The following is an 18,277-nucleotide window of genomic DNA, read 5'->3' on the forward strand; positions in this document are numbered from 1 at the left end:
CCTCCTTCTTCTTCTTCTTCTTCTTCTTCTTCTTCTTCTTCGCAGGGTGTTACTATGTAGCTCAGATTAGTCTAGAATTCATCATGTATACAAGGCTGGCCTCAGACTTGTACAGACTCTCCTCCTCTGTCTCCCAAGTGCTAAGCTCATTTACTACCATAACTAGAAACATATTTTTAAAAAAATAACTTTCTTTCTAGAAAAGTATTTATTTGTGTGTGTGTGTGCACGCATGTGTGTGTGGGTATCTGTATACATGTATAAGGATCTGTGTGAATTTATGTTCACCATATACCTGCAGAGGGCTACAGAGGCCAGAGGGCGTTAGATTTCCCAGAACTGGAGTTATAGGTGCTTGTGACTCACCTGATATAGGCGCTTTGAACTAAACCTAGGTCCTTTTTAACAGCACTATGTTAACAGCACTCTTAACTGATGAGCCATTGTTTCACCTCTCTAGAAACATAATTTTGTTATTAGTGGGGGCTGGGGCTGCCACCCTCACCTACAAGGTAGAGGTAGAAAGACTGCTAAACAGCCCACAATGTACCACAACCCTCAACATAAAATGGGTCTGGTCCTGCCCTAGAGTTAAGCAGAAGAATCATGGCAGGCCAGAGGACTGGCTTTCCCAGCAAATGTTCTACAGGGAGGAAGACTGCCTCCAGGAGGCTGCAACTGAGTTAGATTGGCCCAGGACTTTCCCTGACTCTGGCATATCCTAGCTTTATCTGGCTTTCTCAGATCCTCACCTTTATGGTTTATTTGGTTGGTTTTGGTTTGAAAAGTGCATCTCTCTCATATGGTTGCATGGGGATTTAAAGAGAAAGCCACAGATGGCTTAGTGATTAAGGCACTGGCTTGATTCCAATCTGTGAAGCCCACGTGAAGGGTCTGAGACCTCCACATGCCCACCATGACACTTGTATCCACTCAGCGTGTACACACGTACACACCCGATAATAATAAATATGTTGGAAACATTTTGAATTTTTTTTTATAAAATAAAATGCAAGGTATAGTGTTTGGGGGAAGGTCTAGCCAGTGGTAGCTATATGATTTAAGGTGATTTAGCTGATACTGAGGTTCCTAGGACTGCAGAACCCTCACATGCTGACAGTGCCCACATTAACTTCTGATTGTTCCTGCAATGAACTGATGTGCGCTGAATGTCTAGGCTATTGATACAGTGCAGCAAGAAAGATCACTATAGGGTGCCCACCAGGCTCTTCCATATTGAGATAATCTATATAGAGACATCTATGGTCTATATGTTCCAACCAGTTTCTTCCAGTTTCCTTGAAGTCTAGGCTTCTCTGTTCTTTACTCTGATCAACAGCATCACTTTCTATTTACTGGGGAGTTGGCTTCGTCTCAGGATCTTAGTCTCAGGATCGTTTTTAAATGCTCGGCTCTTCTGTGCTCTTGTTAGCTAACCCCAAACTGCATCATTTCTTTCCTTGAGATGGCTCTGTGTCCAGTCTTCCTGTCTTCACAAAACCCTACCACTCAGGTTTTTAAACCTTTGCAAATTGCTATGAGGGTTTTATAATGGGTCTCCCACCTTCTAGGCAGGTGTGCTAGCCCCCCTTCCCCCACACCTAAGGGAGGGTTATTATTAAACCGATTCTGTTTCCTTACCCCAAGTCCTCCATCAGTTCTCTTTGTTCATAGAATAAAGCCAGCATCCTTGCTCCTAGGACCCTCTGCCAACCTTGTTCCATTCAATATTCTATTCTCATTGCCTGTCCTTGATGCTGCCCACTCAGAGCTGTGGTGATTCTAGGACAGACTCTCCACACACTTCTATGATTCTGCACAAAAGTTTGCAAAAACTCTTGAATTTCCTTTCTGCACTGCCTCCTTGTTCACAATATTCCACTTGTTCATGAAAATCTTTCTTCTTTGAAAACATATCTAATAATTCACATTCATCAGGCACCTGAGCCAGCAAACACGAACCTGTCTCTTCCACACACTTCTTTCTTCTGGATTGCAGAAGGCCAAGGAGACGAAGTAGTTATGAATGTTTTCTTCAGCTGGGCAATGTGGGCGCCTGGGCAATGCCTGCCTCTTCAAATGGTTCTGATCACAGGTCACCTGTCACACTTTAATATGTCGAAGGCATTCCACTGGCTCACTGTAAGAGTCTCACTGTGAGCACTGGTGATACATCAGTGTAGCCTCGGGCAGTTTCCCAACTGTGGGTTTTCTCTGGATCCAACCAAGGCTAACTCTGAGGCTAACGATGAATGGATGGAAGCCAGCACGATTCCTGCTGCCTCATCAGCTATTGATTCCTCCTGCTGTTGGCCAGGAGCTGGCTTTTGACTCTCTGAACTGATCACTCTCTGGCCTGCACCTTTGAACCAGTGAATTCAACTAGTCAGTTTGCTGGGGAAACAATTCACGTGGTACATCTGCTGACTAACCTGACACAACAATTCGGGGCACACGATACCCACAGCTGTGGAAATCCAGCTTATTTGCCATAAAGGTAATTTGGGAAGGGCAGGTGGGGATCTCACAGCTGCACCTGCCCCACCCCCCAGCCCCTTTGGGCTCCACCCCCCACTCACCGTTTCAACACTGCGATCTCATTCTCTAGGCTGCTGTCCCGGAAGGCTGGCGACTTCTTGATACACTTCAGGGCAAAGAGTTTCCCAGTCACTCTTTGCTTCACCAGGAACACCTCTGAGAAAGCTCCTCTGTAGGGAAGAGGTCAAGACAGAAAATGTAGCTCTGCCTGGAAGAGAGCATGCCAGAAACCAAGGGGAAGTGTAGAAAAGGAATATACGGCTGACAGGTTTCCATCACCACTGTGAACTCAGAGGGATGGGGGCCCATTGCCTGTCTGACATACCCAAACGGTCTCTCCCTTACAGATCACGTGGGACAGACGTGGGGACCAGGCAACCCCAAAGACTCTGTATTAGATGTGGTTATTTCTCCACATGGCAAACCCCATCAAGGCTCTCCAGAGCTGATGTGCTGCCCATCACTGTGGTGCCGTGTGGCTGGTGATGGTAGCAGGATTGCACAGATTCACATACAGTGAGAAAAGAAAGCCTCCTGGATTAGTTTAATTAGCTTTTATTTGTGGATCATTTAATTTAATTTGATGATGACGTCTTACTGCTTTCAGACTGCTCTTAAATTCCTAGGATCATGTGATCCTCTTGCCTCGGTTTCTCAGATAGCTGGAACTATGGTTGGTGATCCTCCTGATTCTGACCTTAGAAGACAAGGGCAGGCTACTTTTCCTCCATTCCTGCATTGTCTGTGGATTCTGGGGCATGATGGATAGGACCCGGAAGGATTTGACCTGCTCCAGGGGTGAAGGGCTGTGTACATCAGTCATCAGCATGTCAGGTAAGTTAGGGGTGGGAGCTGGATCTTGATGAAGGTTTGCAATAGAATCTTAGCTTTGGAGGCGAATGCTGTGCCAACCACTGTGCCATGCCGTGTTGCTGGAGAATAAGAACAGGAGAAAACCTGTACATGTCCAGGACAGATACATTTTCTTTCTCCTGCTATGTTTGACTCTCCGATGGCTGAACCTGCAGGTGTGGACCTAAAGGATACAGGGATGGCTGAGCAGTGAAGCGTTAACAATTGGGTTTCAGAGCAGGGATTTGCAAATGATTTCTGATTCACTTGTGTGCCTTGTCTCTCTCCTGCCAGCTGCCACCTCCATGTTGGCAAGAGCCTTGAAGGAAGGCGAGGGCTCTGACCACTAGCACTGACACTGTGCCCTCCTGTGCACGCAGAGCCAGACGTCTCTCTGTGTGGGGACAGCCTCAGTCTCCTCACAGTGGTGCCTGGTGCCTGTCCGTCTGCAGAAAGTGTGGGCACTTCTGCCACCGTCTGAGGTCATGGCCTCCTGGCCAGGCCAGGGTCAAGTGACACTTTGACAGCACTGGCTAGATATCTTGCTTGAGGGAGCAGCCTGTGGACTCCTCGATTGCCTAGGTCCAATTATCCCTGGCTCATTAACTGACCAGTTGGTGCCCCAAAGAGGGGAAGACTGGTGGCTGGAGCTGCTGGGTGGCCTACGTCAGAGCCTGTGACCTCCTGGGGACAGGCGGGACAGAATGTCGAATCTGCCCCAGACATGTAGCCTCACATGGAGTCAGCCAGCTGTGTGACTGCTGTCAAGGGGAGGCTCAGACACCATGGGCTCCAGCATTTGAAAAAGCATTGGAATAAGGAAAAGAGGAGGAATGAAGAGAATCTAATGGGGGGTAAGGAACACTCCCGCTCTCTGGGCCACAGCGCCCCATCTCTCCTGTTGGAAGTGGACATTGAGGCTGGCTTGGTCACATGACAGAGGAAATGGGGAACCCCAAAGGGAGGCCCAGGAAAAAAATGTTCCAAAGACATTTGCTCTGTGGAAGTCCTCCTCAATCCCTGATGAGGTCAGGAGTCCTCAAGCTGCCACAGATCTAGGGATATGTTAGGGGTTACTGGTCTGTCTCAGGATGCAGAATCTGGAGGTTTGGCGTGGTATCTCCTGAGGGTTCCAGTGCATTAAAGGAACGGGTACCTTTCATGCACCTTGAATCCCAGGGCCAAAAAATTATGCCCAAGTGTCTTAATGCAACTGAGAGAGTTCCGGGGGCTGACTGCCCCCTCCATGACAGCAGGCAGCCCAGCCCGCTGAGGCCCTGCCCCAGGACTTACGATCCCAGCACTTCCATGAAGATGAAGGTTTTCCTGATGTTGGTGGTCTGTTTCTTCCAGGAGCCACAGTCCTCCTCCTCCTTTCGCCCCATGTCCTCCAGAGTTGAAGCTGCCTGGGAAGCTGGGAGGGAGGGAGGGAAGGAGGGAAGACAAGGTCCGGTCAGAGTGTTTCTCATAAAAGACAGAACAGATTGCAAAAAGGATCTGAAACACCCAGACTGTGACGTAATGGCCAGAAGGAAAGACTGGGAGCAGAACCTGCAAAGTGGCAAAAATAAGAACATTCTCTCTCCCACTTGCATTCTAAAATTGCTAGAGCAAATCCACCGAGTAACTGTTCTGTATCTGCTTGCTAGATGCAACAGGGGTGTAATCACATTGAAGGTGGAAACCCAACAGAAATCTGCCCATCCGATAATCTGAGCGTGAGTGACAGCGCACAACATGCAGCCTAGCCCAGGAACTTCCTGTGTTTATTCAGCCTGGCCCCTTCTTACCATCACAGCTCTGACTCCATCTCCTGTCCCTACTCCTACCTGCCACAGCTTCTGCAAAGGACCAGTGTGTTTCCCCTGCCACCCCCACAGCATGCACAGGGAGCTGGGCAGATTTTTGTTAGCATCTGAATTGAAGCATGCCCTCCTTCGCAACAGAGCTCTGGGGCTGCGTGTAGCACCTGTGATGTATGTGATGATAGACAAATTGGACCACGGCCCTTCTTCCTGGGATAGCCAGTCATAGGAAGCAGGCAATGAGCCAGCCAGCAAACCCCCATGTAGATGGCTAAGTGACCAGACACTTGGTGTGTAATGGGGACAAACAAGGGTGCCTTCAGATAAGGCCAATGGAGGTATTGTAAGCAGGTTGGATTTAGACTGAGACCTGAAGCTGGCAAAGGCGTCAAACAAGTGAACACTGCACAGAGCTGCTTCCCCAGAAAAAGGTAAAGCAGGAGGGCCCCAAGGTGAGGAAGCCAAGACAGCAGGGTGCATGGCTGCTGAGTGTCTGAGAGTGACAGGGAAGACCAGTTCTGCCAACACCCTACCCTTTGAACCCAAGAGAGAGGTGGTTATTCCTTTTAGACAGTGGCTCTGATCCCTCCTTACATAAAAAAACAAATGCCCATAAAACCCTTGAGGCCTTTTAGAAGGCTGTGGAGATGAGGCAGCCAGTGAAGTGCTTATCTTGCAAGCATGTGGACGTGTTTGTTCTCTAGGAAAAGCTAAAGAGAGTAGCATCTGCTTGTAACCCAGCCTTGGGGAGGTGGAGATAGGTTGATAGTTGAATTCACTGCTGGGCTAGCCTATTCCACTCAGGGAGTTCTAGTTCTCAACAAACAAAACAAAACAACACAACAAACAAAACAGGGTCCCTGAGGAGTGACAGCGGAGGCTGTTCTCTGGCCGTTACACACGTGTCCACACACTGCACTCACACATGCCTACACACGTGCACCAAGTCCTGTGCTTCTGCAGCTCTGTGTCAGATGAAGAGCACAGATTTGGAACCCGGGTTCAAATCCTCTCTCTGCTCCATATTAACCTCTTGGACTGTGTGGGGCAGGTGCTCTGAGGAGGATGGATAGGGTGTCAGGCCCTTTGCAGATTCTGAATTCCAAGTCTCTCAGGATCCTTGGGGTGGGGGATGCCTGGGTCCCACCTGTCAGGCAGCCAGAAAAGGAAAGGAAGGGGAATTTTTGTTCTTGAGCCTTTCTGCAATAGCATGTCACTCTTGCTAGTCTCCAGGGACAGTTTCCTATTGGGTAACACCTTAGGAGCAGTCAGTCTTGAAGAAGGCAGGGCCCAGGGTAAAAGGCATGCGTGTCTAAGGGTGCACACAAGACAGAGTTGGTTTGCAAGCCTCCCCTTTGGTTTTTCTGTCCACCAAACAGGACTGGAGCTTGTTCCATGTGAGGGACTAACGAGGAGCCCGGGCATGGAGACCTCAGCTGTGACCTCACTCCCCCTGCAGGAGCTGTGGGGAAATGACTGTCTGCTCTGTGGGAGGCTCCCAGGTCTCATTAGCTGATCTGTGCTCAATGTTCCTTCCTTCCCATAGCTCCTAAATAGCTTTAAAAACATAGTATTCTTAGCTGAGGCGAAGCCGTAGAAAGCGTCTTTCCCGCCCACCGCTCCTCCCATACAGGGAGTCTTAACGATGCAGCTTCAACGTCTGTGTGGAATGCCCAGATCTAGACCCCACACCTTCAGGGACGTCACGGAGACCTCCTGGGAAGGGGGCCCAGGCTCAAGTGGGGTGGTCACAGGTCAGTAAGGAAGAGCTACCTACACCCCCAGCTGGGTCATGTTGCTTTCTGCTCCAGCCTCACTGGCCTCTTCTTCCCCGACTTCAGCAGTCCAAATCTTTCAGCAGAAAAGAAAAAATCAGACACCCTGAGCACTCATGCTTTTTGTTTTTTGTTTTTTTTTTCGGCCTCAAACTATTTCCCATAACAACTGCCATTGGATTTTAGAGCATGGGAGAACTCCCCACAGAGTCCTCTGAGATCTAGGACACATTTCACCCCCATAGAGGCCTTCAAGAGGCATCCTCCATGTTGGATGTTGGCCTGTGTACCCAGCTCACGCCCCTCACTTCTCAATAGAGTGAGATCATTGTGGTGATTCTATACCAAAGACCCTTGGAAAGGAAAACGACTGTGTTCATATACGATCATCTCTGAATCATAGAGGTAACACTCTCTCATCTGGTGAGCACTTATTGAATGAATACCTCCTGTATACCCGGTCCTGGAGACAGATATTTCTAGGACACAAGCCTGACCCTCAGATGCTTACAATCTAGTAGGTCTGCATCTGTGTAACTAAACAGATGGAGCGCTAGGTAGTGAGCCTAAAGAACGAGTGTTCTCAATATACAGGGCCCACTACTAAGCCTGGTGCACACAGGAGCTAGCCTCATTCCCTGGAGATGGGTCAGGATGGCTTCAGATAGGAGATAAGCTTAAGATGGGTATGAAACATGGATGGGCACATTCTTTGCACTGCTCTGAGCCTGCGTGGAGGGTGGCACCCCAACTGAAACCCTTGATACGAAGTCCTGTCCAAAGCTCAGTGGAAAGGAGGCGTAATGGCAAGAGAAAGCCAGATTGCCTCTTGCCACTGTCCTCACATCAGTAGACTGATAGGATGTGAGTCCAGTACTTGGTCAGCAGAACCTCTCTGAGACATTCTACCTAAGTCTGGCTACCTCTCCTCTTCCTCCCTTTCTTCTTCTTCTTCTTCTTCTTCTTCTTCTTCTTCTTCTTCTTCTTCTTCTTCTTCTTCTTCTTCTTCTTTTTCTTCTTCTTCCTCTTCCTTTCTCCTCCTCTTCCTCCTCCTCCTCCTCCTCCTTTTTTTCCTCTTCCTCCTCCTCTTCCTCGTCCTTCTTTTTCAGTTCCCCTCTCCTGCAGTGCATTCAGCACGCTGAAGCCACCAAGTTTCCGATACTCATCCTCTCTGGAAAGAACCCCATAGGCAGTCTTGCTGTTGGAGTTTCGGTCTGGTCTTCCTAGCCCCCTGGGGGTCTTCTAAGCTTGTAGCAAGGAAAGAGACAAAGGGGACACTTCTTCTCAGAGGACATGCAGGACAACTACAGCCCTGGCATGTTTGAGCCCTTTCTGTACTTCCAGGATAGGTGTTCTGGTTCATGTTGGCAGCCAGCCTGGCTTTTGATGAGATGCTGCTGAGAGATGGCTGGGCCATGATCCCAGCAGGTAAAAGACCTCTTCCTGGTGACCCCTAGGGCTCACTATCTTGCCCTTCGTATCTCCATCTGGTCTGAGTCCATACTACACCCAGATAGAACTCTCTGGAAGGTGAGGCATGTCTGCAGTGTCCTCTTCACTGCTACCGTGTGCAGAGTACATTGTGACCCCACACTTCCCGGAGCTTCTCTCTTACCCCTACCCCCTCTCCCCGGTCTCTTCCCAGCTATTCGGACTATTCAAGGAGTTGGTGTTGCCCTGCTAGAGTCCTGGAATCCTTGTGTCTTAACCTGAAGGCATTAAATTCAAACCTCTTTCCCTCCACCCCATGCACACAATACAGGGATGAGATGGTGCCTCTTAGCTGGCCTAGATACCCCATAAGGGTGAGGACGAGGACAGCGAAGCTCTGAGTGCAATCTCTGTGGTTCTAAAGGTGCAGACAATGGCTCTCAGTTCTACCACTGGAGACACTGGTTTACTTTCAGCACTCCTGCCTGGGTCTTCTCAGTAAGGGTGTGTCTCACCAACTCTCACTAACCCCAGATGAATCGGAGTACCCCAAGATTGGTTCTTCTTTTCTAGTGCTGGGGTTTGAGTCCATCCAGAGCATCACCCCAGAACTCTCCTCCCAGCAGCCCTCAGGCTTCCTTGCCCTCCTCTCCTGGGATTGTTGAAAGCATGGTACTGAGGGCCTGGGGTACTGGGAGGGAGGTTATCAACTGTGTCATCTTTAATGAGAAAATGCACTCTGCCTCCAAGCAGGGGCACACACATCCCTGAGCCACATACCATCAGTCCAGAGGATAAAAGCTGGGAGGTTTTCCAGACCTGGTACCACAATTTCCTAAATTCTGGCCTGTACCAGATATTCTGTATTTGTATCTCTGGAATCCAGAATCTGGGTTGAGGACATACTAGAAGCCCCCATCATGGTTTGGCACTCTGTGGCTGTGCAGCCTAAGGCAGATCACTAGATACCTCTGAATTTTGACCTTTCTCCTTAGTGAAAGATGGAGACTTAACTAGATGAGTCCCTGAAGTCTGTTTCGTGGCTGTAAGTCCTGAGAGAAACTCCCTATGAATAGATAGATAGCTTTGTTGCACTGAGGTTGTACACAGAGTCCTGGTCCACATCAGCTCCTGAAAGGCTCTGAGGACCGCAGACATGTGCTTACTGCAGTCTACTCTGCAGGACCCATAATTCCTTGATGAAATGATTTCTTAATACCCAGCAGCAGTGGCAGCAGGGACCTGGGTCTGCTCAGAGCATGCACTGGTTCATGCAGGCAAGGCTTTCTCCAATACTGGTTTTTACTTTGTCTTTTTGAGGAATATGTGCTATTCCCAGAGTTCACTGTCATCTGTCACAGCCCTACTCCTCTTGTGGTGTCACAGGCATGGGCGACATCTGCACAACTGGCATAAACTGTGTCCAGCTCATAGGCTGCAAACCAGTGGCTCATCAGCCTCCTCCTGCTGGGGAGGAGCACCTAGCCCTTGTTACCAGCTCTGCATGCGAATTTACGTTCACAAAATAACTGAAGAGTTTCAGCTGGCCTGGAGTTGGTTTTAGCTGGAAACCCATATTGCCACGTGTAAGCTCAACCAAATCATCCTACTGCTTGACAAATTAGCTTCAGATTGAGTGTGCAAGCCTCAGGGCAGAAGCAAGAGCCCCCTCTCCATGGCTTGCCCTGCTGGCTGAGAGGTTGGGATACAGGTGACAACCAGAAGAATAGGGTAGCTGCTTGGTTGTAGCCACACTGGACTCCTCAGTTTACATTGTCTGCAGAATGGGAGTAGCTATCACCAGTCTATTACTCTGTACTCCCGTGAGGTCAAATGCAACAAAAGGGAAGTGCATCTTCTCCAGCGTTGCACGGTGTGCCTATAGTACAGTATGCAAGCCAAACACCAAGTGTGGGAGAAGAGCAGGGGCAGTGGGTGATGGTTTGTCTGCTGAGGCATTGCAGGAGACATGGAGCTGCTGCCCCCACCCCATCACTGCGTGATAATGTGAGCTACATCTCCCCGGTGTCCTGAAGGGCTAGAAGACAGACCACTTTCCGATAGCACAGGCTCAAGTGCAAACTCCAGAATTCACACGGTCTTCAGCTCAGAAACTAGGCATCTCTCCTGAGGAGTTAATGCCCATCACCTGTATGTCTGTGTGTGTCACAAACTGATGGCTGTGATACCTAACACAGAGGTGTGCAAGCCTGCGACTCATTCCTATTATGTTTCATCATCTGGCCGGGGCTCTCAGAAGGGGCCAGCAAGGATCCATATTGGAGAAGTACAGAGGACAGCAGGCTGGGCTCAGGATACCGCATCGAGATGCTGGGAGTTACAAACCTTCTGTCTGGGAACATAGCTCTGACACTCAGGGACAGGCTATGCAGTCCTGCCCCCATTGCTGTTTTCTGGCTGGCAGCTGCTTTGCCCCGGCCCGGTTGCTGCCGACCATGGCGGTTGATGTCGACCATGGCGGCGCGCCTGCGGTTGTAGCAGCGGTCGCAGCCTTTCCTCAGGCTCCATCGCTCCTCCTCTCATTCATGCCTCGGCTCATTCACTCCCTGGCGCTGGCAGGCTGCTGCAGCTGGGCGCCGTCGCTCGCACGCACTCCGTGTGGCAGTTTATTTCTGGCTGGGTGTGCGTGTGTATGGGGGAGAGGGAACAGAGAAGAGCCTTCCTTTTGGAGAGGGAGGCTTTTTGTTTCCTTCTAGCCAGAATTGCTCCCAGGCCTTGGGGATTAATCAGGCAAAGGACTGAGCCCCTGGGCAGGGCAGTACTAGGCACTTTGCAGGCGTGATCCCTGTTGTGGATTCTCTGCTGCCATACACCATTTTATAGCTGCGATGCTGGTGGATTACAACGTTCATGGGGTTTGCCCTGAATCAAACAGATAGTATTATGTGGCCGGTTTGGGCTGGAAGCCCAGTTCTAAGGCTTCCAGTGTCCTTGTCACTATACCATAGGACCTGTTGCCTATTTTCTGGAGGTGGCTGATGGCATGCTGCTCATCTGTCCCTTCCTCCTTATGACACTGGCGTGCTGCATAGCACCTGACTTATTCCTGGGAGACACATGGCTTCAGATCTGACAAAGGCTAAGTGTCCTGTAGTGCTCAGATCCTTGTGGTTGGAGCTGGGGAGCAGTGTCTCTTGCCTGAGCTGCTCCTGGATCCATCAACGTTTGCTTCCTCAGCCCTCAGGCTTCTCCCAAAGTTTTTCTCATCTTTAAACAGAACTCTTTTACATACATACACACACACACACACACACACACACACACACACACACACACCACAGCAGCATGAAAAGGATTGGTGTTCAAATGCTACCAGGACACAAGGGATGCCAGTGGCAGCCGGCTTTTTAGCAAGCAGGGAATCACCTTACTTCTCTGAGCTATATACTAAGTGGGTTGAGGGAACCATATACCACATCGCTGGATGAATTAAAAGCCCATTGCCAACTGCCTGCAAAACGTGGCAGTATCAGCTATTACTAAGCACTTTGTACTCTGGTCTGTTTCAGATATGGGTCTCATCCTTGGCCCTGTCTTAGCTCAGATCCACAGGAATGATGGTCCCGTTCCAACTGTGCTCTGTGGTCTGGAAAAGATTCCTTACCAGAGACAGAACCTGCCTGACCCTCTTGACCCAGCTCAGAGATTTTCCTCTTCATCAGTTTTCTGTTTCCAGAGCAGGAGGCTGGCCAGGCTCACACTGCAGCTGGCCCTGCAGCCATCTCCTCTAGACTCAGGGTTAATCTTGTGCGTCAAACTTACGTGGAGAGAAAGGGCTAGGGTGGGTGGTGAATCCAAACCTACTCTGAGTACCCCACAGAGTCACACTGGGGAAGTTTAGACTCCAGGAACAGATGAGCTCCTGGGGAAGGTGGAGGGACCAGCTTAGGACTGACAGCGTTAGCTTGTGTCTGTGTCCTGCATCTTAACGCAGCAGTCTTGGCCCTGGTGTGGGAAGCTGAGCCCTGCCTTCGAGACCCTGCTGCAAGGCCTGAGGCCGTCTCTTCTCCAGTTTGAAGAGCAGCCACAGGCTATTTACCATGGCCTTTGTACCCACAAGCTAGCCATCCCTACCGAGGATGCTAGTGTGGGTGGGGTGAGCCTTCTCCTTTGATGGATGAGCCAGGTCTCAGAGGTAAAGGAATGAAGGGTGAGCTAGAAGAGGGGTGCTAAGGAGCACATAAGGTGCTTGGGAGCTAAGGGTCCTGATAACCCCTCCCATCCCCAGCCATATCCAAGAGCTCACTGGGCACAATGCTCTCCTATTCCTGTCTCTGCCCAGAAGTACCGAGGGTTCTCCTGGGCCAGCCCAGGAGGAATGATCAGGTATCTCACCCAGGAAGCACCTACCAGGTCCCCATACAGACTCGCTTTTCGCTACAACTTACCCTTGAGACTACAGGAGCCAGGAGAGACTGACAGGGAATGAAATGAAATGAGTCTTCAAACCCTCTCCCTCTCCATGACAACAAGATAACCTTCCCAGAGATCAGAGAAGAAACATGCTGTCTTACCCAGGGGCTCACAAGAAAGGTGCTCCAGTCTGTGATCTTGGCCAGCAAGCCTGCTCCTACAGGTCTGTGAGGATTAGCTGCCCCAGTGCTTTAACAATAAACCCAATTAAAGGGGAGGAATACAGGGGTTTTCTTTCCCAGGACCGTAACCAGGCAGCCTTAAAGGGGAGTAAAAGTAGCTAGAGTGGTTTGTGGCTCTCTTTGCTTTCCTGGGCTCTGCTCCTCCTCCCTCCCGCGCAGGAAACTGTTAAAAAAAAAAAAAGAGCTCAGAAGGAACCCTTTAATGCCCGAGTGGCTGTTTACACACTGTGTGTTTGTGGGCACAGTTGTGTTAAATTTTGTCTGCGTTGTCGATGTGTGAATAACAGAAAACAATGCGAGATCAAGTTGTGGATTTTCCCCTGACGTGTAAATAGAAAAAAGCAGAGAAGCTATCTGAGACGACCTGACTCAGTTTCCACTTTACATGGCATTGCTGGATTGGGTGGTTTAAATGCCCCTCTCCCCGGCCCTGTGACAGGACCCATCTCTGCTGAGACGTGGGGATCCTCAGTGAGCCGTGAGCCCACCATTCTGTCTCTGAAGGAGGAGGGAGAGAAGCCCCTGGCTTGGCTGGTTCTATCCTGATCTCTGATGCCTCCCCTCTCCTCTGGACCCTCAACCCCCATTCTGTCCCCAGTTCTAACTCAGGAGACCCCAGGAGACCACTAGTCCCCTAGAAATGCTCTGTTCCCTAGGGAACTTCACCTTCATCTGTCTGCCTCGACCCTTGGCTAGTCCTCTTCTCCTTCTTCAGGTTCCTCAGACCTCTGACTCCTGCATCTTGCCTTCTCCTTCTCCCATCTCTCAGTGCTGACCACCCATGGGTCCTGTAAACACCTTCATGAGGAACGCGCAACTGAATGTGACCATATTCACGGTACCTCGAACCTCACTTTTCTCCTGGAGCTTTCCACCTGACATTCAATGCCCAGAAATTCTTCGTGTCTGTGTTGTTGCCAAATCCTGTTAGCCCCTAGACATGTTTATGTGTTCTTTCTAGTTAGCTTTCAACTCATCCTTTCCACTTTGTGACACCCCGTAGTCTTGGGAAAAAAATAGCATTTTCACAAGTCCATAACAGGAGCTGTAATAAAAGGCTTCCTCCCTCTGCCTTGGCCTTGCTGTCTGGGGGTGGCCGCTTTCGTTACTTCTTGTGCATGCCTGTGGCCTTCTCATGGATGTCAACAAATAGAATATATGTATGTCTCCTTGTTGTGACTTCTGATGTCTCCTGTAGTCTGCTTTCTGTCTCTGTGATAGACACCATGATCAAAAGCAACCTGGGAAGGAAAAAGTTTATTTGGATCACACAGTCCTGACTACAGTCCATCACTGAGGGGAGGCAGAACTCCAAGAGGAGCTGATGTAAGACCTGAAGGGGGGCTGCTCACTGGCTTACCCCCCTCAACTTGCTCAGATTGCCTTCTTATACATCCCAGCACACCTGGGTGTCAACCCAGAGGTGGCTCCACCTTCAATGGGCTGGACCTGCCTAGCATCTATCATCAACCAGACAATGTTCTCCAGACATGACCATAGGGCAATCTGCTGGAGACAGCTCCTCAACTGAGATTATCTCTTCCCAAGCAACTCTAGTTTGTGTCAAGTTGATGAAACCCAATCAGCACAACATTTATTTCTGCAACATTATTCCAGACTGTCCTGATCTGTGGATTAGGGACAGGTCCGGCCCTCCTGAGGTGCTGGCTGAGAAGTCTCGGGAGGCAGGAGAAGTCTGGCTTTCTAAGTCTTCCATGGACTGGATGCGTGGCCTTGGTCAAGTGAATCTCTTCTGCCTTGCTTGTCCTATCTGTCCTGTGGGACAGTTACTGGCCTTGCCTCCTGTAGTGATGGGGTGAAGGAAGACAGAAGCCACTGACCAGTATCTGGTCATCTCTCAGCAATGACGGCTGGGATCAGTCTCTGGACTCCTGTCTGAACACTTAGGCCCCTCCCCAAGTTCCTGTGTTGACCTATTCCCCACTGTGATTGGGTCGTGATTAGGTCATGAGGATGGAGCCCTCATGAATGGATTAGTGGCCCTCTCAAGGCAGCTCAGAGAGCTTCTCTGTCCCTTTCATATGTGAGGACACTGCTATGAATCGAACGTGATTTCCATTAGGTGCTGAGTCTGCTGGTGCTTCCCAGCCTCCAGAATTGAGAAATACGTTTCTGTTGTTTATAAGCTGCCCAGTTTGTAATATTTTGTTATAGCAACCTTAACACACTAAGCCACTTTCCCAATCCAGCTTCTACTTACTTTAGAATTCTCTCAATAAAAGATCCTTTTACCTCAAATTTTGCTCACAGAATAAAATCTGGGCACCTTTGTCAGTGCTGAAGGCATTCTGAGATCCAGCGTGAACTAGCTCCTGTGAAATGGTCTCCGCACCCATCTGATGCTCCAGCCACAGTACAGACACTGGCTTCTGGCACCACTTCCTGCATACCCTCTGGCTTTATTTCTCTGGATTTATTCACATGGAGTACCCCTCCCCCGGCACCTGTGGAGATGCTACATATTAAAAGACCCACCTTACTCTTTCTGATAAGATACCCAGTAAAAGCAATTTGAGAAAGTTTATTTGGCTCACAATTTGAGAGCAAGAAGCATCATGGCAGGGAAGTCACTGTCAGCAGAAACTTGATGCAGCTGGTCACATCCAACTACAGTTCAGGTAGACAATGATGAAGTTGTGTGACCAGCCTACTTTCTCCCTTTTATACAGCATCTTAGTTCAGGGAATGGTGTCACCCACAGTGGGCAGGTCTTCCCAACCCACAGGTGTGCATAGAGGCCCATCTAGAGGTGATTCTAGACTTCATCAAGTTGACATTAGCGACTGGCCATCATACACATGAAACATTACCTCATCTAAAAAGCCACAATCTCCTTCCTTAGCGTGTTTCTTCCAGCTATAAGCCATTCCACAAACTCTTTGTCTCCTACCCTTCCTCCTGCCTATAAATGTCCATTCCCATTTCTGTTCCCCACTTTGAACTGAATGCTTAAGGAGGCCAGAGCAGCCTGGATTTTCTGTCCTCTTCCCAGACATTTCACTGTGCCTGGCTCTGGGACTGTTTCCAGGACCCATAGAAAGACTTTGGTTGTCTGTTGCTGTGATAAACATCATGGCCAACAGTAACTTATGGAAGGAATATGTCTTAATTAAGGTTTTACAGCTGTGAACAGACACCATGATCATGGCAACTCTTAAGAAGGACAACATACAATTGGGGCTGGCTTACAGGTTCAGAGTTTCAGTCCATTATCAGGAGGGAGCATGACAACATCCAGACAGGCATGGTGCAGGAGGAGCTGAGAGTTCAACATCTTATTCCAAAGGCAAACAGAAGACTGGCTTCTAGGCAGCTAGGATGAGGGTCTTAAAGCCCATGTCCACAGTGACATACCTACTCCAACAAAGCCACACCCACTCCAACAAGACCACACCTACTCCAACAAAGCCACACCCACTCCAACAAGACCACACCCACTCCAACAAAGCCACACCTACTCTAACAAAGCCACACCTACTCCAACAAAGCTACACCTATTCCAACAAAGCCACACCTACTCCAACAAGGCCACACCTCCAAATAGTATTACTCCCTGGGCCAAGCATATTCAAACCACCTCAGAGTATAGTTTGGTATACCATCCCAGAGAGATGAGTCCTTCGTGGCAGGAAACCATGAGAGCGAGTCACGAGCATGGAAGCTGGAACAGGAATTCAGTCACAAGTGCAACGCAGAGAGAACGAACGTGAAATGGGGAGATTACAAGCTCTCAAAATCCCGTTCCCGTGTCCTACTTCCTCCATGCAGCCTACACCTCCTATCTGCTCCCAGAATGGAGCCACAAGCTGGGAACTAAGTGTTCAAGTATCTGAGCCTGTGGTGTACATTCTTATTCAAGTCTCTACAGCCTCTGAGTGGTTACAAGTAAATAAGTCATTCAAAGGTAACAGACATGTACGTATGTTCCTGTTGCCAAGGACAATAGCTTATCAATGTCGCTAGCTTGTTGGCCCACTCAGCAGCTAATTCTCCAGAAGGGGCATCTGTCAAGCCTGTTGGTGCCTTCGGAGCTGGGTAGAGCTGAACAGTACCTGTGGATGTGATAGTTTGGCGTGGGTCACAAAGTGTGTCTCCAAGTGGTCCCTCCAAAGTCTTCCCCAGAACATGCAAATAAACGCATCCCATAAAGTATTTATTCCATGCTGTGAGCTGGTGCTGGAGATGTGAAACTGCACTTGGTCCCTATACTCACGGGGTTTCTACTGCTCTAGGGTGTGGGTCAGTCGCTGTGAGAGCCTGGACTGAGCAGGCAGCAGGGGAAAGTGGAAGAACCTGAAGGAAGGGCTGTACACATTGAGGAACATCCTTCCTCCAGAGTCATGGCAGGTCTGAGCTGTTTGGCTTTCAGGTGACTGGCAGGGCTAGAAGCTGCCCTGCAGACTCCAGCTTCTCGCTCCACAGCTTCGTCTCTTTGAGCTTATCTTCCTCTTATATTTGCTTTGAGGATGGGGATACGGAGAGAGATCAGTGATGGAGGCATTGACCTGCCAAGGAGGGAAGGGGAAATGACAGTGAGCAGAAGAATCAAATGCATGAAAAGTCAGACTGGGACAAACAAAAGCAGCACATGCAAAGGTCCTGGGGTAGGAAGGAGCCATGTTACTCCAGGGTCGGAACCTGGAGTGGGTAGGAGCCATGTTACTGAAGGGTCAGAGTTCAGGAAGGGCTGCAGGGAGAGTGGTGTGAGAAGGAGGATGGGGAGGTGGAGAGACATTCCTTACCTCAGACTGGAGACTAGAGAATGGAATGGCTGACAAGAAGGTGGTAGGAAAAAGAAAGAGAAATGACAAGACAGGGAGACAGGCTGGCACACAGACGTAAATCGATACAGACAAGCCACTTTGGTATTGATTTGTCTTAAACAATAAGACCTCTCCACTGGGACTCGCAATGGGCTCCTCACACAATGTCCTGGTCCATGCTGTTCCAATGGCCAGAGAGGATCATATTTTAATTTGACCTGGCTCTTTAATGTCTCCTCCCCCCAAGTGCCTTGGGAAGGAGGAGGACTGTCTATGACAGTGTCCTAAAGACACGGCCAGCTAGTTCTTGTCACTCTCCCAGGTTATCCCAGAGTCTGCAAGAACGCAGTGTTGGGTAGGCTGTGGATGTGGCTTCAGCTAGACTCTCCTTTCTCCTCCCTGTGGCTTCTTATCCCACTCCATCCTCCCCCGCTTCTGTCAGGATTCATAACGCATTCTCGTCGCTCTGTGAGCTG

At 49.6% G+C, this 18,277-nt stretch overlaps 1 protein-coding gene across 1 annotated transcript in view; it reads right to left on the minus strand.

Annotated features, from left to right (window-relative positions):
- Positions 1-13,044, minus strand: part of Camk1g (calcium/calmodulin dependent protein kinase IG) — a 23,446-nt gene extending 10,402 nt beyond the window's left edge. The window contains exons 1-3 of the mRNA XM_028760469.1: positions 12,937-13,044; positions 4,684-4,804; positions 2,580-2,708 (exon numbers count right to left, since the gene is read on the minus strand). Coding sequence (XP_028616302.1) covers positions 2,580-2,708; positions 4,684-4,775 — 221 coding nt within the window. The 5' untranslated portion in view covers positions 4,776-4,804; positions 12,937-13,044. The remainder of the gene's footprint in view (positions 1-2,579; positions 2,709-4,683; positions 4,805-12,936) is intronic.
- Between the last annotated feature and the right edge of the window lie 5,233 nt (positions 13,045-18,277).

This window comes from Grammomys surdaster, unplaced genomic scaffold, assembly GCF_004785775.1.
Source record: "Grammomys surdaster isolate TR1022 unplaced genomic scaffold, NIH_TR_1.0 130, whole genome shotgun sequence".
NCBI classification, from domain to species: domain Eukaryota; kingdom Metazoa; phylum Chordata; class Mammalia; order Rodentia; family Muridae; genus Grammomys; species Grammomys surdaster.